General features: G+C 42.4%; 2 protein-coding genes across 6 annotated transcripts in view; one reads left to right on the top strand and one right to left on the bottom strand.

Moving 5' to 3' along the window:
- LOC109464542 (carboxypeptidase D-like) overlaps positions 1-4,868 on the bottom strand; it is a 16,897-nt gene extending 12,029 nt beyond the window's left edge. For 3 of the 4 annotated variants that reach the window (XR_002139891.1, XM_019761566.1, XM_019761555.1), the window contains exons 1-2: positions 4,738-4,868; positions 3,986-4,236 (exon numbers count right to left, since the gene is read on the bottom strand). Coding sequence is in view for 3 of the 4 variants with exons in the window: in XM_019761566.1 (XP_019617125.1) it covers positions 3,986-4,184 (199 nt within the window). In the remaining variant the exon portion in view is untranslated. The remainder of the gene's footprint in view (positions 1-3,985; positions 4,237-4,737) is intronic. The other variant, XM_019761547.1, reaches the window with a different exon arrangement.
- A 72-nt stretch (positions 4,869-4,940) lies between these two features.
- Positions 4,941-17,921, top strand: part of LOC109464569 (serine/threonine-protein kinase NLK-like) — a 29,043-nt gene continuing 16,062 nt past the window's right edge. The window contains exon 1 of one of the 2 annotated variants that reach the window (XM_019761585.1): positions 4,941-5,361. In XM_019761585.1, coding sequence (XP_019617144.1) covers positions 5,174-5,361 — 188 coding nt within the window. In that variant the 5' untranslated portion in view covers positions 4,941-5,173. The remainder of the gene's footprint in view (positions 5,362-17,921) is intronic. The other variant, XM_019761578.1, reaches the window with a different exon arrangement.

The raw sequence follows: 17,921 nt of genomic DNA, 5'->3' as shown, positions 1-17,921 counted from the left end.
AGATATATTGTCATTGTCATATATTACAAGAACGTTACCATCTTTCCCATCCCTGACTAATATCGAAAAAATCATCTTTCTTAATATGGGCTTTTATCATCCTGTATTAAACAAACCCATTTCAAATTATATACTTTATTATATACATGTACTATATATACTATATATACTATACTGGTCTCGGTGTTAACTAAGCGGGTACGGTCAAATACTGAATAAGGTATCCTGACGTACCGGGCTTAAATAATACATTCCCTGATGACAAGACTTGAAGTATTCCATCAAGTGTTGTAAAGTTCGTACTTGCCAGCTACGCAGAGAGTCCTGGTTTCTCCTTGGAGACGAAACCTGGGTTTTGCGCCCTTGGCCTTGACATGTTTGAAGGCTTCTCGGAGCTGTTGCTTCTTCTCCTGGATCGACAGGTAAGTGTTCACTGATTCTGACGCCTGACTTTAGCTCTAGACGGTAGGTACGGCGCAGAACAACTTCCCTCTCAGGCATTGAGTCGAATTTTACGATGATCGGATTACCATTTCATACGCTATATGCGGTGGACATTAACGAAGGAGAAATCAATTCTGGCATTCATGACACCCAGTTTGTCGACAAGAAAGTTGTAAGCTTCTTGTACCACAGCTTCCTCTGCCTTGAAAATGAAATACATCACCACATCAAAGTAAACGACAAAACAATATAGTATTAAAGCCCTGTCTTCATATAGGATCGGCCATCCACGTTCCGGCATGGCAACAGACATCTTTGCCCATTTTTCGGCATTTTGACCACTGTTAGGGGGCAACAAAATTTCTTGTTATTTTCCCCAAACTAGGCGAACATAAAGCGTATTGACTTGAAACTCGGAATTCATGATCGAGAAACATAATTCCGCACAGAACCTTAAAGGCGACACAGCTAGGACCTGTCCAGGGTAGATGATTATTAAAAAAAGCCAAACCGGGAATATATAAATAATACAAATTATGACATGACATCGCGTGTTTGGGGGGTGTATCTGCATTTCGCCCCCGAAATCGGTAGTAATTATATATAAGTTATATATACTGACAGTAAATAGAATCTCTGCTCTCCTGCTCTTTCACATGCATTTCCTGTCGGATCAAAACCAACAACACGTTAAAAATAAAAAGGCAATTCGCACTTATTTTCGGGTGGGATTTATCAGACCGTATTGGTAGGGGTTATAACGCCCCTAACGGCGTGATATACCCTTCGTTGGGCTGCCCTGGCTGTCTTGTACCAGCCAAACCAATACATAAAATAAATAAATACCCTTCGGGTGAGGTTATTGAAAGACTAACGAAAGGTCATTGGTTAGAAATTTTATAGGAGTAGTAAATGAAGCTTAGATACTCGTATTATGAATAACTTTAGATTAGGAAGACACATGGTATTAGATTCCAGCGACAACCTTTCATATATGGCGTGTCAGACTCGGCGTGTCAGCCCCCGAAATCATGGAACGAACTACTTTCTCTCGCGGAAGCGAGGCTGTTGTACGTACACGCATCTGTATTAGTGCGCGTGTTTGTTTGGTTAGTAACAAAGCATGACCTTTGACATCTATTGTCAGTATGTTAATTAGTGACGTCACCAAAGGTTATTATCCAGCGTGGGTTTAGACGTTCGGTCACGCGTGGGTGCAGCTCCGATAGAAATGTTCCACTTCATCGCTCCCCGAAGACACGCTGCAAGGTAACTGATTACGCTTCTCATCTGTTTCCTCTTCTAGTATGCTATGCTTAAGCTTTCTGCCTTTTTATGACCTTGCTAAATAGGTGTTTTTTATTTATTATTTGTTACTTTCAGGATTAATGTTTCGTAAGTTTCAAGGACATTGTACAAGTCTTACAGGCTTCTTTCCTCCTCCTGCACTCTGTTTATTTCTTTGTTTTGCATTTGTTGATTATTGTTTTTATTTGTGCAAAGGGATAAATGAAAACTGCAATATTTGAAGCTCCAAGTATTGATTGCAGCAAAAACGCTACGTTGTTGCCAAACTTTATATATCACACACCAGGAAGCACGAAATACGCTAGAGCTGAATGATACACCAGTTGTTTGACCATTTTCCTCCTTCAGTTTACTTGCAAGTGTGTAATATCTTATTCCCGAACTATCATAATTTGTTGTTGACTATAATAGTTTAATACTATTGACTAAGCACGAGATGCGTGCGCGCAATTCCGATCGTAAATGGCAGAAATTGCGCACGCACAACCAAGGCCCGGTTAGGCTCTACGCGCGCGCCAACACATTCCCCAGGCTTACCAGGCAAAGTGCGCGCACCGCCGCTAATGCGTGGCGCTATACGCGCGCGCGCAGACAAGGACCGATCTGGCAGGTTTCGCGTACCAACAAAATCCATAGTCGTACCAACAAACTGCGCGCAGCGCCGCTAGTGGGGGGCGTTATGCGCGCCCGCGCGCAGCGCCGCTACGGCGTGGCCACTTGCGCGCGCGCGCATGAGCGCGCGAAATCGACCAATATCGGGACCCCATTCCTACCTGCACAAAAGACAAAAGTAACTTTGCTCCAAACTGAAAACAAAGGCCCCCATTTCACATAAATTGCTCAATCAACTTATCCCTGGCTAGCCTTTGTCTCTTTGTCTCTAAATAGATCCGGAGTCGAGAAAGACAAGATGACAAAAGTGACAATAGAACATATTTTGTTGGTACATGTGAATCGATGTCTCACTTGCAAATTCCTCAGTCTAGTAGACACTTGCCAAACCTGCACAGTATCCCATCTCCTTCATTTATCATAAGAGGTTAAAAAAAGGATTTAAAGGTGCCCAATGTAGCTCTAGGGCTTAAAAAACAAATTTTCAAAGACACTTTTTACTCACTTATCTGCATTATGTGCATACTACATGTAGTAGTAAGTTGAAACAGTACCATCCCAATGTACTAGTATATAACTTGACATTCATGGAGCAAAAATGCGATTATTTGGCTGACCCTGGAAGCCGACAGCACAGCAAGGATTTATGATCTTGGTGACTGAAATCATGTGAAATGATAAATGTATTATGTTAGCCAGGAGGTTTAAATAGGAAAAAAAATCTCATGAGCCAAAGGTATACTGCTAGTTCTTGCCTTCCTGGCAAAAATTCAAAACAATCTGAGCAATTTGTGTTAAACAATGATGGTTGGTTATAATTGACGAGCTCTTTCAAAGGTGTTGCTTTTGTGACAAACTACAGCTGTCCTTTTTATTCAGGTGATATCAATGGTGCCGGCAGTTAATTTTGTCATGATAAATTATGCATCACACACTTTGTGATGTGCAGCCTGTAATTAGAATGTTAGTGTTAGACCTAGCCAGGATATGGAAAGTTCAGGGACAGCATTTTTTAATGAAAACTTTTACCCTGTCACTGCAAGGACATTCTACGAGGCTTTGGTCACTGACAGGTTTAATTCTGCCAAAGAGAGAAAAATGAAAGATACTACAGTTGTAGAAACTGCCAAAAAAAGGAACAGAATAACTCTCAAGAGAAACCTTTGCTTGGAGAGTACTGTATGAGTAAGTCCATGCAAGAACATTGTATGATGTTCTTGGTCCATGCTGTATTTTCATAGGATGATTTCACGGTAGAGGGAAAAGGAGATTATTGTAGAAACCAGGAAAATGAATTTTGAAAGCACCACACACATTTCAAGACTAGACGAAGGAAACAAACTCTTGGATACTAATCATAGTGAGGAGGGGCGTGAGTTCAGGATGGGGTATCACTCTTTCATGCGCGGACTGAACAGCTCATTTAGACTTTGGAGACCAGGATAGATTTACAGTAGCCTGAATGGTAATCAGTAGTTCTAAGGAGGATCAATTAAGGAGGCTGTGTGTCCTTGTTCCAACCATCAATGGTCATCAGTCAAAACCTACTTATCCTTCTTGTTCTTGGACAGACACTTGGGTAATAGATCAACTCTAATAGGATATTCCCCAGTGTATTTACCTTGAACAGACTGCCCAATGCTGTACAAGTGTGTGATGTCGCTATGATTCTGGTGAAACTCTAACACCTGGGTCAGCTGGGAGTAGTTGTGGTACTCGAAAGGGACAACATTCTGTCCCAAAATGTGTGGTAACCATGGCAACCACAGCACCAAAGGAAGTAGCAGCAGCCTGGCAGTCCTCCCTGGTTCGGACGTCATTGTTTTGAGGTGGACCCCCTGAGATCTCTTGCTGCCAGATTAAAATTCTTCCCTGTGAAAACACAAAGAATTGGACAAAAGAATGTTTAGAACAATGGAGGAAAGCTTCAAACCAAGTGACTATTCAAGAATTTTTAGATCATTGCTATGGTAATGGAAAGGTGATCTCCAAGTCCAAGCAAGTGTGGGGCACGAGCTTTGATGATAATCAGTTCTTCTAAAGATAAATAATATAAATGTCCTTGGTTCTTCTATCTCTAGACTTATTCTAATAACTTCCTTGTTCCATAAAGTCATGATTCCCACTGTCAAGTGCCATACTTCAAAACATACAAATGTATACTTCTAGCATTACTAGTATAAGCTGGTGTGTTACGCCATAGGGCGGTTATACCAATACAGGTACAGATACAGTATCTTCAACATCTGGCTAAACCATTGATCTCCACTAGTACTGCACTGACCTAATTTTTGTCATCAACAAAATTTTATATTTCCCTCCATAAGACCATATATAAGTTTTAGAGAGATGTAACATGTAATATAACTGTACCAGTAAGCACACCAGCAGCTGCAATCATCCTGGCAGCAGCTCATCTCCCAGTAGTTTGTTGGTGCTGCCAACTTTCCTCCACCCAAACCTTGGCCTTGGGACCCCCTACCACATCCACTTCCGGGTCCCGGTGCCTGGTTCACCCCAGTTGTGATGTGTCCGTGGTGCATGCCGGGTGTTTAGGACTACTGTGTCCCGTGGTGCGGGTAAGATCACGTGGTGCGGCCGGGCTATCCCAGCTGAAGCGCCGCCCGTGTCGAGCGCGTGGTGCGTCCGTGTGGAGCCGGTAGCTCGCACGGTAACAGGGCCGAACGGAGCCCGCAACATTCCTTCCTTCCCTTTGAGAACTTATGGAGAGAGTCTTGGCTAGCATGGAGCAGTGCTGAGTTGACGTGTGGTGGTGAGAGGCCACGCTGGGTGCCGAGAGAGTGGGCTCATGGCGGTTTGTCGTGGGCAGATGGCGGCGTTCCACGGGATGGGGCCCGGGGCCTCGGCGCCGCCTCAGCCGGCGTTTTTCCCCACGGCCGCGGCGGCTTCCGCTGCGCAGGGACATGGCCAGCCTCGAGGCCAGGCCGACGTCGAACCCGACCGGCCGATCGGATATGGAGCCTTTGGTGTGGTTTGGTAAGTTTTGCCCCGACTTCTGAGCTCAGCTTGAGCTCCAAATTTTGCCTCCGCCTTGCACCACCCCAAATTGTTACATGTCAGCTGAAGAATTCATGTTACAAATTTCGGGTAGCTCTTCGCAAGCTTCACGTACACCTCGCTATCAGATGATACCACGCAGATGTGTTTTACTGCACCGTACATTTGTGCATGCTAGACTAGAATCCGGATCCACGTCCCAGCTAGTATTTTCTTTGTTTGTATCGTCAATATGCAACTGGAAGTATGTAGCTTTTTTACGCTGGCCATTTAAATTCAAAACTTCGATGGTGGTGTGGCGAAGTAAACAGCAATGCGCATATATGCATTTTCTATGGCATAGACTTTTTTGCAGGCCTTTTCTAGCCCTTGTAGCTCCCAAAAACATGCCCAGACAGGGAAACGCTACATTTGCAAGGGAACATTGCTTGGTGGTGTGCATTTCCCTTTGTTCAGCAACGCCTATTGTTCCCCCTGGACCGTTCACTGGCCATGCGCTTTGTTGATGGTGTGAAAATATATTGCCCCCAACAAACTGAAAACCCGCGAAACTATCCCAGTTTTTCTCCAAACATTCATATTTTGTGTCACAAGACAGATCACACCTTGTTTGTGAAAGTTAAGAAGTGCTGAAGTATTTTTGTATGTTTTGCTGGCCCTTATGGCGGGATTGTTGGGGTTGGTCCCCGGCCTTTGCCCCCTTGTTGTCCAGGGGCAGCCCTAATGCCCAGCTTGGGCAGCCGGCATATTTCAGCACTTGGAGAGGGATCTCTGCAGCCATTTGCATTCATTTTCCTGCACGAGCAGCCTCCATGTCCTGTTAGGCCCAGCTGCCATGAAGTAAACCAGGGGACATTGGGGGGAAATCTGATGGGAACTGCACACAACAGCCATCAATTGTCCAATTTTGAATGGGATTAGATTATGCAGCAGCACAGCTGGGGGGGACTACTTATCACAATTTTCACAGGCTTGAGAAAAATGTTTGCACCACTTCGTGTACATTAGAAATTAAAATCAACCACATCTGTACAAGGTTCGTACCATATCTATTATGAAATAGATCTAGGTTCAACCCAGCCCTAAAAGGTAATGCATGGATGAAAGGTGGAAAAGGAAAAGGAAGTGAGCAGCTCATGAGCAAGGCTGTGTGGGAAAGTAGTTAGCTTGAAAATATGATTGTTTGATTCCTTGATTCTCCTGGTCAAGGTAGAGCTGGATTGAGACATCAACAATTACCTTTGGGAACATTCTCAGATCTCTGGAGTCTTTGTGTACAAACCTGGAAAAAATAACAGGCTGGAAGCAGCAACAAAATTATTTGAATGTGGAAGAGGAAATCATGAAGGTTGCCTATAATCAATAACATCCTTATGGAAAATTTCATAAAGCGAACAAAGCTTCCGGTACTTGTCTGAAGTTAAATACAGATTTCCTGACATTAGAACTATATAATAGAAGAATGAAGTTGTGGTCAGTGTGCGTTTTCAGAACTATGGCCTCCTACAGTGCAAGCCTTTCTTTCGTGTACCGGGGAAATGTTCTCCTGAAAGCCTGGTGTTGTAAAGTCTACTAAAGACCCAACGCTTGAGGGAATCCAGGCAGGCTTCACCATGATCCACATTTGGGAGAAATGTGTCCGTTTCCAGTCTGATTTTACGGCCGGATTTGTTTCATGGCCAGACTGGCCTTCAGACTTTTTGTGCTTCCAACAGTTGCGGAGGATTGGGTTTGTTTGCTGGACACACACAGAGGGTCACCAGCACACTTCCCGGGACGGTGTTCTGGTACATTGTCTGCGTCAAATATCTAGCAAAATGGTAACGTTTTAATGTTGTACACAGTTCTAGTCAAGGAGATGTAATTTCAACAGTAGATGATGTTTAACTTGCAGCCTCCCTCAAGGTTACATACATGCTTAATTTACCTCCAGACATGTCAGATTGGCTAGCCTGGCAGAGCTGTTTGATCATTTTACAGTGTGTGGTGCCTGTCTGTATGCCACACTTACGTCAAAACCCAACTCCCCAGTATGCAGTTATCAAACTGTTGGGATTGAATAGAATTAAGAAATTAAAAAAGCAATGTTTCGTTTCAGTAGCTTGAGCAACAGGACAACCAGGGCATGTTTGGCTAGCTTGCCCTAAACAAAAGCAGCGAGGATAATTATAGGCACAAAGGGTAGTCCTGACCCTGATGCCACACTGTTTGGTGAGTTATGGCAGCCCACAGGTCTGGTAGCTTCACAACTATTCCATGCATGCAAGGTCATGTCCACTTCTAGTATGTCCAGCCAGGCGTGGTTTTCATATCTTTTTTTAAAGCTTTTGTATGAAATGATGCAATATAACCATCATAAAATCTTCAAGGTTTGACATTGCCAACTTGAACATCTCTGAAATTAAGATGGAATTAATTACACCAATTAATTCTAATGTAGCTAGATCATGTTTATTTTCGGACAAAAAGTCTTTTTCCCAGATGGATGTAAGTGAACCTGCATATTTTTCAAGTGAAAAAATTGAGTGCAGATGTAATTGATTAGTTTTGGGGATTACGTTTGAATTTGGTCCTTTGATTGATTCATGTTGTCCCTCCTAGCTGTATACATTAATTTAGCAACATTGGCCTTGGATGCTGTGTAGTCTAATGACTCTAATTAATTTGGTTCTTTATGAATAAAGCTTCCTCATGTCAGCAATTTTTTTTCAATTCCAAAACAAACCAAATGCTGTTGCTCTAATCTCACTGGTCAAAGCAGTATGTCATTGATCCCTGCATGTTTTCATCTGACAAAGAGTGGGAGGGGGGTTGGTTGTAGAAAGAAAGGTTATCATTTTCATCTTGACATGTAACAGGTCCAGAACATTCTTCAATTTCTCATCTCTGGTCCATCACCTATGAGATACCATCAGTTTGACTGGTATTTTATTATGGCAGCATGTTGTAGCTAGACCAATTATGCAAAATGCAGAAAGGGTTACTCAGGCCTCGTTCATGATTGAAATGTGTTCCGGTTTGGCCACGATCCGAATCGAAACGGAATATATTTTTGGCCATTTTTGCGTCCGTGATTCAAAACTTGAACCCACACTGGAAACGGTTTCACACCTCGAATTGACTTGCATTTCATATGTATATCACAATTCCTTTGAATATTTCCTGAGAACCCGGCTCGTAAGGCGGAGAGTTTACGCCTGTCCGGGCGAGTGGTCGCTCGTTCCCGACTCATGTCCTCCCCATGGCATAGGCTGTGCCCCGGACGCATCTGGCGCAAACCCCCACGGTCCGCCGCCCCAACGTCCCCGTTGGGCTACCACTCGCCCTCATGCCCAGGGTAGGTTCTAGTACACACCATCCAGTTTCCTCTGGATCTCCTGATTTACCCAAGTCAATATCGGAATTCGAAGTCCCGTTTCCTCAGTCGACCAGTAATTAGAACTCGATGTCAAGATTGTACGATTCAAGTAGAATTTTCGGCAGTACAAGCCACTGCGCCGCAAACTATGACCGACCGTGGCCCCCACGTACCCGGGAGTACAGAGTCGAACCGGAACGATTCGCATCCGCGCGTTCATGATTACAATTCTACGAATGCGAATCGTATCGTATCGTTTCAGACCACCTCGCGAGGTGGTTCAGAATAAATCGCAACGGAACCGGTTTGGAGCGTTCATGTTCCTAAATGAATCGATTTATTTTTTTTAAATCGAATTGATTCGCAACAGATATCCAATCATGAACGGGGCCTTAGTTGGAGTTCATTTAAATTTTTTTAGTCCTCCAGCCCGGTCCAGGTTGGCTTGACTGGCATTATTTCTTTATTATATCTTTAATTTGAAAAAGAAGAGGATGGAAAACAGCAATCTTTTGCTCATCACTCCACATCTCTCAGTACTGCCTCAGTGTTCTGAAGACCTTACCTGTACATAATTTTTCTTCTTTTGATAAAAAAAAATGAACCAGCTTGAATAGCATTACATAGATTTGAATGCCTTCAAGAAAGTAAACAAAGGTCATTGAGGTTAAGGACATGTGCAGAAACCTTGGCCTTATTTAGGTACTTCTTCCTGTGAAGAAGCGACCCTGGAGCAGCAGCCTGGATAAAGGATAATCACATCGTGTTGATGTGAAGTAAAGGACACAGTAGGTAATGTACACAGAGAAGGAGGAGAAAATCCTTGGGCAAGTGTGGATTTGATCAATTTTGCATTTAACTTAAGATCAGTAGACAAGAGTCCTGGTTTAGACCAGGGTCAACACATAGCCATTAGCCTGGATACCAGACTGTTTCCAGGTCCTACAGAGGTCACCTCCTAGGACATATTGGCCCTGGAGGCAAGGAGTTTGCCTGTGTGTTACTGTATGCCCTGGAAACAGTCTGGCATCCAGGCTATGTAACCAAAGGAAGGTCATATCAGTTCATATTTCCTTGGATATGGTCAGACATTAAATGAGATGCAGGGAAAGCACCAAAGCAGAATTTGTTTACACATCATTGATTATAGACCAAAATAGTACACTGCAAATCTATATTAATGCTTTCTTGGAAACTGTGCGGCAGCCGTAACCGCTTTAAAAGTTATGAATCAATTACAGATTGCATATTTTGGGCAAATGATCAGTGGGTGAAGATGACCATCAGATTGGTGTAAGATCATTAATTTTTGAAGAGACTTAATTTCGCGGTAGAAGATCAGTGTCAACAGGGAGTAAATATTATCCATCACTGTCATAGACATAGTCATACGTGCACTAGCTATAGTATGTGAGCAAAGGCTATGAGCAATTTAAAAGTGGGCAAACATTTGACCGTACGTACAAAACTGTACTCATGCGAACGTATGAAAACTTTGTACGTCAAATCAGAGGACGCAAATTTTTTGCATGCAGGAAAAATTTTATCTAGACAGCCTCAAATGCTCAAGTGCATACACAGATTTCTTACCACCAGGTTTTTGCCCACGTGTAAATCGGGTCAAAGAGTCACTTCAACGGTCATGAGAAACATTTTTTGAAACCATCATGTACCAGAGAGTTCCTCCCCCAGAAGTTTACCTGGTTGATTACAAAGTTTGTGAATGGGGATCTACATGTATATGGTATCTGAAGAAATGTTGCTTTACTAATTTAGCTCAGATGTCATATCTACTGGCCAAGCTGTGTGCCACCAGCCAAGATGATGACTCAGTTCTTCCAGGAGATGACTAATAGATGGCATAGATTTCAGGAAGATTTCCAGCCCTTCTGTCACTCCTGGGATCCCATGATCAGGATGAAAGGGTTGTACCATTATGGAGCAAAAGGGGGAGGACTAGAGTGACTGTAAAGAGTATGTGGAGTGTTCTAGTAGAAACTTGATGAAAGTAAGGTGTAAGATATAACTGTTCGGTTCTGGTATGAAGAAAAAAGTACTGATTTTCCCCCAGATATTAATAATTTTATTTTTGTGATACACTAGCACTATGTCTGTGATAACATTTGTTTGGTCACATTCTTAAGTTCTTTGTCACACTGTCTCACAGTCTCCGTCACTTGACAGCCAGCCAAGACATGAAAATACTACCATGATTTTTACAGTCTAATCCCCACAGCAAATGTCATCAATGCAATACAACAAACAATAAAGCAAATCTAAATCTATTAATTAGTAGTATACCGATCCCCCCCCCCCATTTAATGGTTTCACTCCAAACAAGGCTTCTTGCTCCAACAGAAAACACCAGCAAATATTGCAAAAGTCAGCAGATCATCTTCCCTAACATACAATTTGCCATTTCTGACAAAAAAATTCTCCTCAGAAAAGTATCCCAATCTACACCGGTGGTCTTATCCTGCACTACTGCGCATGGCATCCCTCCAGGTCCCCAGTCAGAACAAATACACCAAGGTGATTACAGTAGAGATCAGCCTTTCTACACAGGAAGGACAGGATATGCCATGCAGGCTGGATTAAATAACAGTTCAAGTACTAGAACTTCAGACATCCTGGCTTGGTAAATACCAAGTTAATTCCTTAATGTGAGTCAATGTCTGTAATGGTGAAAAAAAAATTAAGTTTTTAACGACAGACAGAACATAATGATGTTTCCTCTGTAGATGAGTTTTTGTCTTTTGACTGAGCTTCATTGTGAAGTTTCTCTGGCCTATTCCTAATTAGCGTCTTTCTTCACGTTGAAAAAAGGAAGGCCTTTTGTGAAGTTTTTAGATTCTAACAAGACCTTACAAAATGTTAGCTTTGAATATGTAGCTTTTGTCTTCGGAGTGTCATTGTGAAGTTTTCAGCCCAGTTCCTTCTTAACAGCTTTTCTCGTTTCGTTTTCTTTATTCACATGATAATGAAGACAAGAACCTTTATATAGTGCCAACTTGCTAAACTTAGCTTATAAAAACTGTTGGTATTGCTGAAGTAAAGGACAAAAAATTTGCATACATAGGCAGAAGAAAAAGGATTAGGAAAAGACTCCTTGGCAGAAACTTTATACTGTTGGAAAAAGCAAGAGGGAGTAAAATAAACAGATTAGCAGGATAAAGGGTAACTGGAGAGAGGATACATACAGCCGGACAATACGTTTCTTTATTTAATTCTTGTTCCCTTGTAAACATCTCTTCACGAAATGTTTCGTGCAGGGGCCAGCATAGTTGCCTGACTGTCTCGATTTTAAAATCAGGAAAAAAATTAGATGCGAATTGGGTGAATCTAAAAGGACAGGTGCAAGCCTTGTAGTAATGTGATTATGCCAGCATCCCAACCCTTTCAGGTTGGCACCGGGCTCGGTTCAAGGTCTCTGCACCTATTACCTGAATGATGTCAGTTATAACCCTGACACACTACAGGGACAACATTTGGTTTTACATTTGACATTATTCATGTCTTACCGTTCAACGAAAGGATAAATCCAGCTGTATACATTTAGCTGTATACATTTATACTATCTTAATCTAAGCTTTCAGGTATACTGACTTTGAGTTTGATAAGCAAGATTTGGCATTGCTATTTCAATAGTTTTGTACCATTGAGTTCAAGATGAATTGCAAGTCTACAACAGGTCTTTTCCCACTCTCAAAAAGACCCTTGTTGTTTGCTCTTCCTCTAGCTGACTGAGTGGCTTGTCAGCTGTCTAAAAAAGCATAATGTATATCCTGGCTATGGTACGATTTTAGCACAAAATATTCCTTATGAACATGAGCTGATGAAGTCGTATTTCATGTTTATTGTTATTACATGATCCAGCCACCATTCTCAGGGTAGTCACTCATCAGCAATGTTTGATAAAAAGTTTTTGTTCCAGAAGCTTGTTTGCGTAGAGGTGTCTTTCACTGTTTCAGTCTAGAGAAAACGTAAATCAACACCCTTCCATTTACTATCAATCAGAAACGTGTCCCCCCTCAGGCTTGACCACAAATTTTGAATGCTATCACAGGACAGGAAATCATGCACAGTGTTGCACATATTTGCTTCTGCCCACTCCCATAGTCAGATGAAACACAACTCTGTGATTTTGGTCCCCACAATGGTAAGAGGATACCACCTGGCTCCATGGTTACATAGCTGGCATAGTTGACATAGTTCAAATAACAGGGGTTGGAAATTTAAACTTTTGTTCTAAGCAGTTCTGCCCAAATGAGCTTTTTCATGTCCTTGTAGCTCCAACACGTGTCATTGTTGCCAGGTATTTTATGCTAGGTATAAGAAATTGAAAGGTAGTTTCCTTGTGTGAATCACCTGAACCAAAATTGATTACCTCACCAGGTTTTAGGCTATGCAGTTTAAATGACTAGTTTTTAAAGAAAAATTCAGACCAGGGAATCCCGGATACTACCGGTAGTGCTTTTCCATTGGTCTCAATGAACCATGTACAACCTGTATGGTAATCTAGGAAAAATCTCTTTAAAAATGTGGGAGCAAAAAGGTTTTAACCTGACCAGTCCCATAGGGAGGTAAACAGATCTGACAGGAAGACAGCACCTGAGCAGAGTCACTACTGCCCCAGTGTGAAACCCAAATCTTTCACGGTTGTCGTTTGATGTTTGCTCAATGTTGCATCAGAATTTTGTCCCTTGCAAAAGATATCTACAGACGGGATGCCAACATGACAAGAGACATTCTGCTCAAGTGCTTATATAATGACAAATACATTTTAAGTTTCGCACAAGCCCAGTACATGCTGCCAAGGCGTGGTCCCCTAGCCTGGTCCCCATGGAGTCAAAGCACTAAAAGGACAGAAGTAAGGCTGGACCAATTTAATTCTTTGGATGTCCAACTTAAGAAGAAAAGATAACATCAGATATTAGACTTCTGAAGAAAAGATAACATCAGTTATTACACTTTGGAAGCAAAGGTAACAGCAGTTATTAGACTTTGAAAGAAAAGATAACATCAGATGTTAGATAAAGATAAAAGATAAGATGAGGTGCCGTCCAGGAGCAAAATATCTGGCCAGACAAATCAATGGGTTGAACAATTATGGCAAATTTTTGTGCTGGTTCAGTCTGCACCAGAGATACTCTATTGTGCTTGAAGGCAAGTTGCTGAGTTGAAAGACTTCTAAGTATCACAGATGCCTCAAATTACACTTGAGTGCATGGAACTCTTGTATAACTGATTTTTTTTATCAGACATAGTAGATATATTTTAATTTTTAGATAATCTAACTCAGAACCTGACAGGTCTTTTCTTCTAAGCAATCTCTTCTGAGAACGCAGACAATAAAAGTCGTTTCTGTTTTACTGTGGCTGCTGTTTTCCTGCTGGCCTGGTTCTGTATTGATGTCGGCTGATGGCCCTGCATGCGTAAATGGTATAATGGCTGAATTGCCACCAGGAGAGTCCAGACGTGAGGTCAGAGGGCACCTGCCCCTGTGCCCCTGTAGACCCCAGTTCTATTATTGTCTGCCAAAGGCTGGCATCTGTGCTGGAAGCATTAGGACTTGCTATCCACCATGTCCTAGTTCCTGCTCAGTTTAAAGGGACAGATATGTACAAGATATCTCCAGCTTCCAAGATGACCTTTTGTTGGGAAAGTTGTTAAACCAACCAGCAAGACAGTATCAAATAGGCAAGACACTGTCCAATAGACCACTGAAGTTGATTGGGTAGGCTGTCTATAATGGTATATAGAACTTGGAAGAAGGTCAAAATCTTCCCAATCAACCTCTGCTTGGAGAGTAATGTATTGGACCCAGGATGTATACTGACCCCGTCCATGCCTTACTCCAGAGGGCCATGTTTATCAATCTAATCAGTGCCTTAGACATCTAAATGTAACGCCCCCAACCTTTGTACATTGCCAACCATCTTTTGTGTTACCGAGTACACTTGATGAAGCAGTTGTGATGTTTAGTGTCACACATGTTCAAAAGGTTTGGTTTTGGTCAATCTCTTTATAAACTGCAGCTAGTAATATTGTCTGGGCTCGCACCTGTTTCTTCAAAAGGGTTTCAAGTCTGGCCACTAGATCTCTCCTTTATTTCATACACTTATTTTCCATATTTGGAGTACCAAACCACTTATATATCATACACACCCATATGAGAGTATCTTAATAAGCTCAATAGCACTTCCAGCAGCTAGGCGAGGTCCATGAATAATTTTGGTAACAAGACTGTCTAAAAACAGCATCCTGTTACTAAATAACAACAGATTGGATGTGAAGTGTGCCAACTGCAACAAAACAAGATTAGTTTTCAGTAGAGCATGTCCTATATGGACATCTTTGGAAGATGTCCTTCTGGTAAAAATGGCTGTACCATATGATGGTGTGACCATGAGAATATTGACAGGAAAGAAAACAAGTATCAGTCCTTCCATGCAGAAAATTGTTTGAGATTGGATGCTTATTGCTTGCACCATTTTAAAGGACTCTATGGTTCGGTACAATGCTTGTGTTGGTAATGTCAGAGTGTATTTTTCCTGGGTCATAGGTAATGTTGACGGGACAAATTCTTTGTCTCCAGGACAAAGTAGCTTGTCTGGACCAGGCTGTTCAATGTAAATATTAACTCCCCTCCCACACATAGTATAATAATTAATATGCTAGAAAAGTAGAAATGAACATAAAAAAGCTTTTCAAAACTTCAAGAGGACATTGTATAGTACCCCAAGTAGGGCTTGGTTTCATTTCCAGAATACCACTGTGTATTGTATATGGTCGGCTCTTAGAAATACAAGAGGGCTCTTGCAGTCTTAGCATTATTTGGAAACTGCTCTCTTAATTTTGATGAAATAGCCAATCTTTTCCTCAGAGATTGTGCCCAGACTATTTACTGTAAATGCCTAAATATTTGCAGTGGTTTTATTTTGTTGGCGACCTCTCCACAGTAAATTCACGATACTGCAAATTTGTCTTCCTTGCATGACTACTGTACTACAGATTGTTTCAAGCACGAATTGAAAAACCACAGTGAAAACCTCTCTTTCCCTCCTACCAGCAAAATATAACCACCGTGAAATTAAATGCATTTACAGTAGTCTGTATATGTTGGGTCAGCTGTTCCGCCCTGGTGTCGTTGACAGCACTTCTGACGCACTTCTGGTCATGTGATCAGGGCAGAGTTGTGTCATCTGATCCGGTATTTGAGAACACAAATAAATCTTGTCGTAAACACAACATGTTTATGTTTTTCCATTGTTTATGTACCATTCGAATAAAAGCAAGTCTTGCGCACTGTGTACTTGTGTGTATGGCCATCCATACCAAGGTCAAATGACAAGAGGGAGGTTGGAAGAAGGTCACTGTTTACATTTACCCAGAATGCCAGCTGCATGGCTAAATCAAAAGTGACAACCATATACTCATTTACAACATTCAGATCAGGGCTATGTATACTTGACAATAGCTAGATTGCAAAATGAACTGTTAACCTTCCCCCTGCTACCTAATCCCCATAAACAATGGAGAGCCAAACAGCTACTGCAGTATGCTAAAGGTTAAAGTTGTCAGACATTTTGTGCTTTATTGACATCAAACATTGATCTGAATATTAAGAAGGGAGCCTTGCATATTAACACGTCTCTACAGCATACAATACAGGTGTTGCAAGGTATTACTGGAGAAGCTTAATAATAGGCAGCCTGAGAAAAGTTTGGCGTCAATTGGGAGTCGTGTAAACGTCACATCTGTGCGAGACTTAACAATACCAGGCTTAGGCCTTATTGTTTGTGTCTAGCCAAAGCTTTGTGGCCCTGAAAACACCCTGCGTGCTTCTCTCATCGCGTCAGGGATCAGCCTCCGCGACAGGTATGTTGAAATCAGTGACAATCACCCTTTTCAACAGCGAAACGGAGTTAGAATCACAGTTCGAGATGTGCCCTTTCCGTAGACGATGGAGTTCTAGCGTCTGGCCTGAAAAGCTACGGGGCTAAACTTCTCGGGCCTTTGAAACGTGAAATGCTTCGAGTCGACGGTATGCTGACCAACTGTGAAACCGGCGACCGATTCGCCTTCATGGCTATTCCGACAAACCCTACTGAGCACATTCCGAGATTTGTCGAGCTTGGAGGGCGATGGAGGGCAAGAGTGTTCTACCGAGACCAACCTAAGGACCAGACGCGACCGCGACATGTTCCTAATGACAACAGTGCTCGCGTGGCTTCTACCCTTGCTCCACGTCCCCCTACCGACACCACTGCTGGGAATGAAGAATCCAGTAATGAACAGCAGAGTCGGGTCAGCACAGCTTTTGTTCAGCTTGCCCCCAGCTCACCTGAAGAGGAAGATCACAGAGACAGGTCTGAGCAATCTCAGGTTAACAGGGGAAAACAGAGCCAAATCACAGACTATGTTGCACCAGCAACTCGTACTAGGAACAGGGGAAGACCCCGGCCCCAGTCCCAGACAACGAACAAGACTACCGCACCAACCGTGGCAACGAGAAGTACCACAAAGAAGAACCAGTCCTCCACTACAACTAGCGGCATAAACACAGACGACCAAGCAGCGATCATGAGACAACGCATCGACGACCTCGTCGAGACAAGTCGTAATGCTGCCAGTGGAACTCACATCGATACTCCTGGCAACTTCCGCAGAGTCAGCCCCGAAGACGGAGGCCTGAACTGTTAGACATGACATTACTTGGGACTCATGCTACCTGTAAGTCACACTCACTCCCATGACCTCTGAACTTAGTTTACTTTCCCTAAATGTACGCGGCTTACGCAACAAATGTAAACGAGACATCGTTTACCTTTGGCTAAGTCAACAGAAAGCGGACATCTTCCTCCTTCAAGAGACATACTTTACCACTGATATTCTTAGTGATCTTGAATTAGACTGGAATGGCTTACAATTCCACGACTTTGGTAGCACCCATAGTCGAGGGGTCTCAATACTCTTTAGAAAAGGACTGGATGTTGATGTAGCTGATGTCTTAAAAGGTAATGATGGAAGAAAACTGATTGTTATATTGCATGATCTCTGTATTCTCAATGTTTATGCCCCCAATGATCGCACTGAGAGAGGGAAATTCTCTAGCGATCTCTGTGATTGGGTAAATGATAACCAGATCACTAACCTGTTAGCAGGTGGAGATTTCAAT

Source organism: Branchiostoma belcheri, unplaced genomic scaffold, assembly GCF_001625305.1.
Source record: "Branchiostoma belcheri isolate BF01 breed outbred unplaced genomic scaffold, Haploidv18h27 scaffold1, whole genome shotgun sequence".
In the NCBI taxonomy this organism is placed as follows: domain Eukaryota; kingdom Metazoa; phylum Chordata; class Leptocardii; order Amphioxiformes; family Branchiostomatidae; genus Branchiostoma; species Branchiostoma belcheri.
The sequence above is the reverse complement of the archived record's forward strand: the minus strand, read 5'-3'. Positions and strand labels throughout refer to the sequence as shown.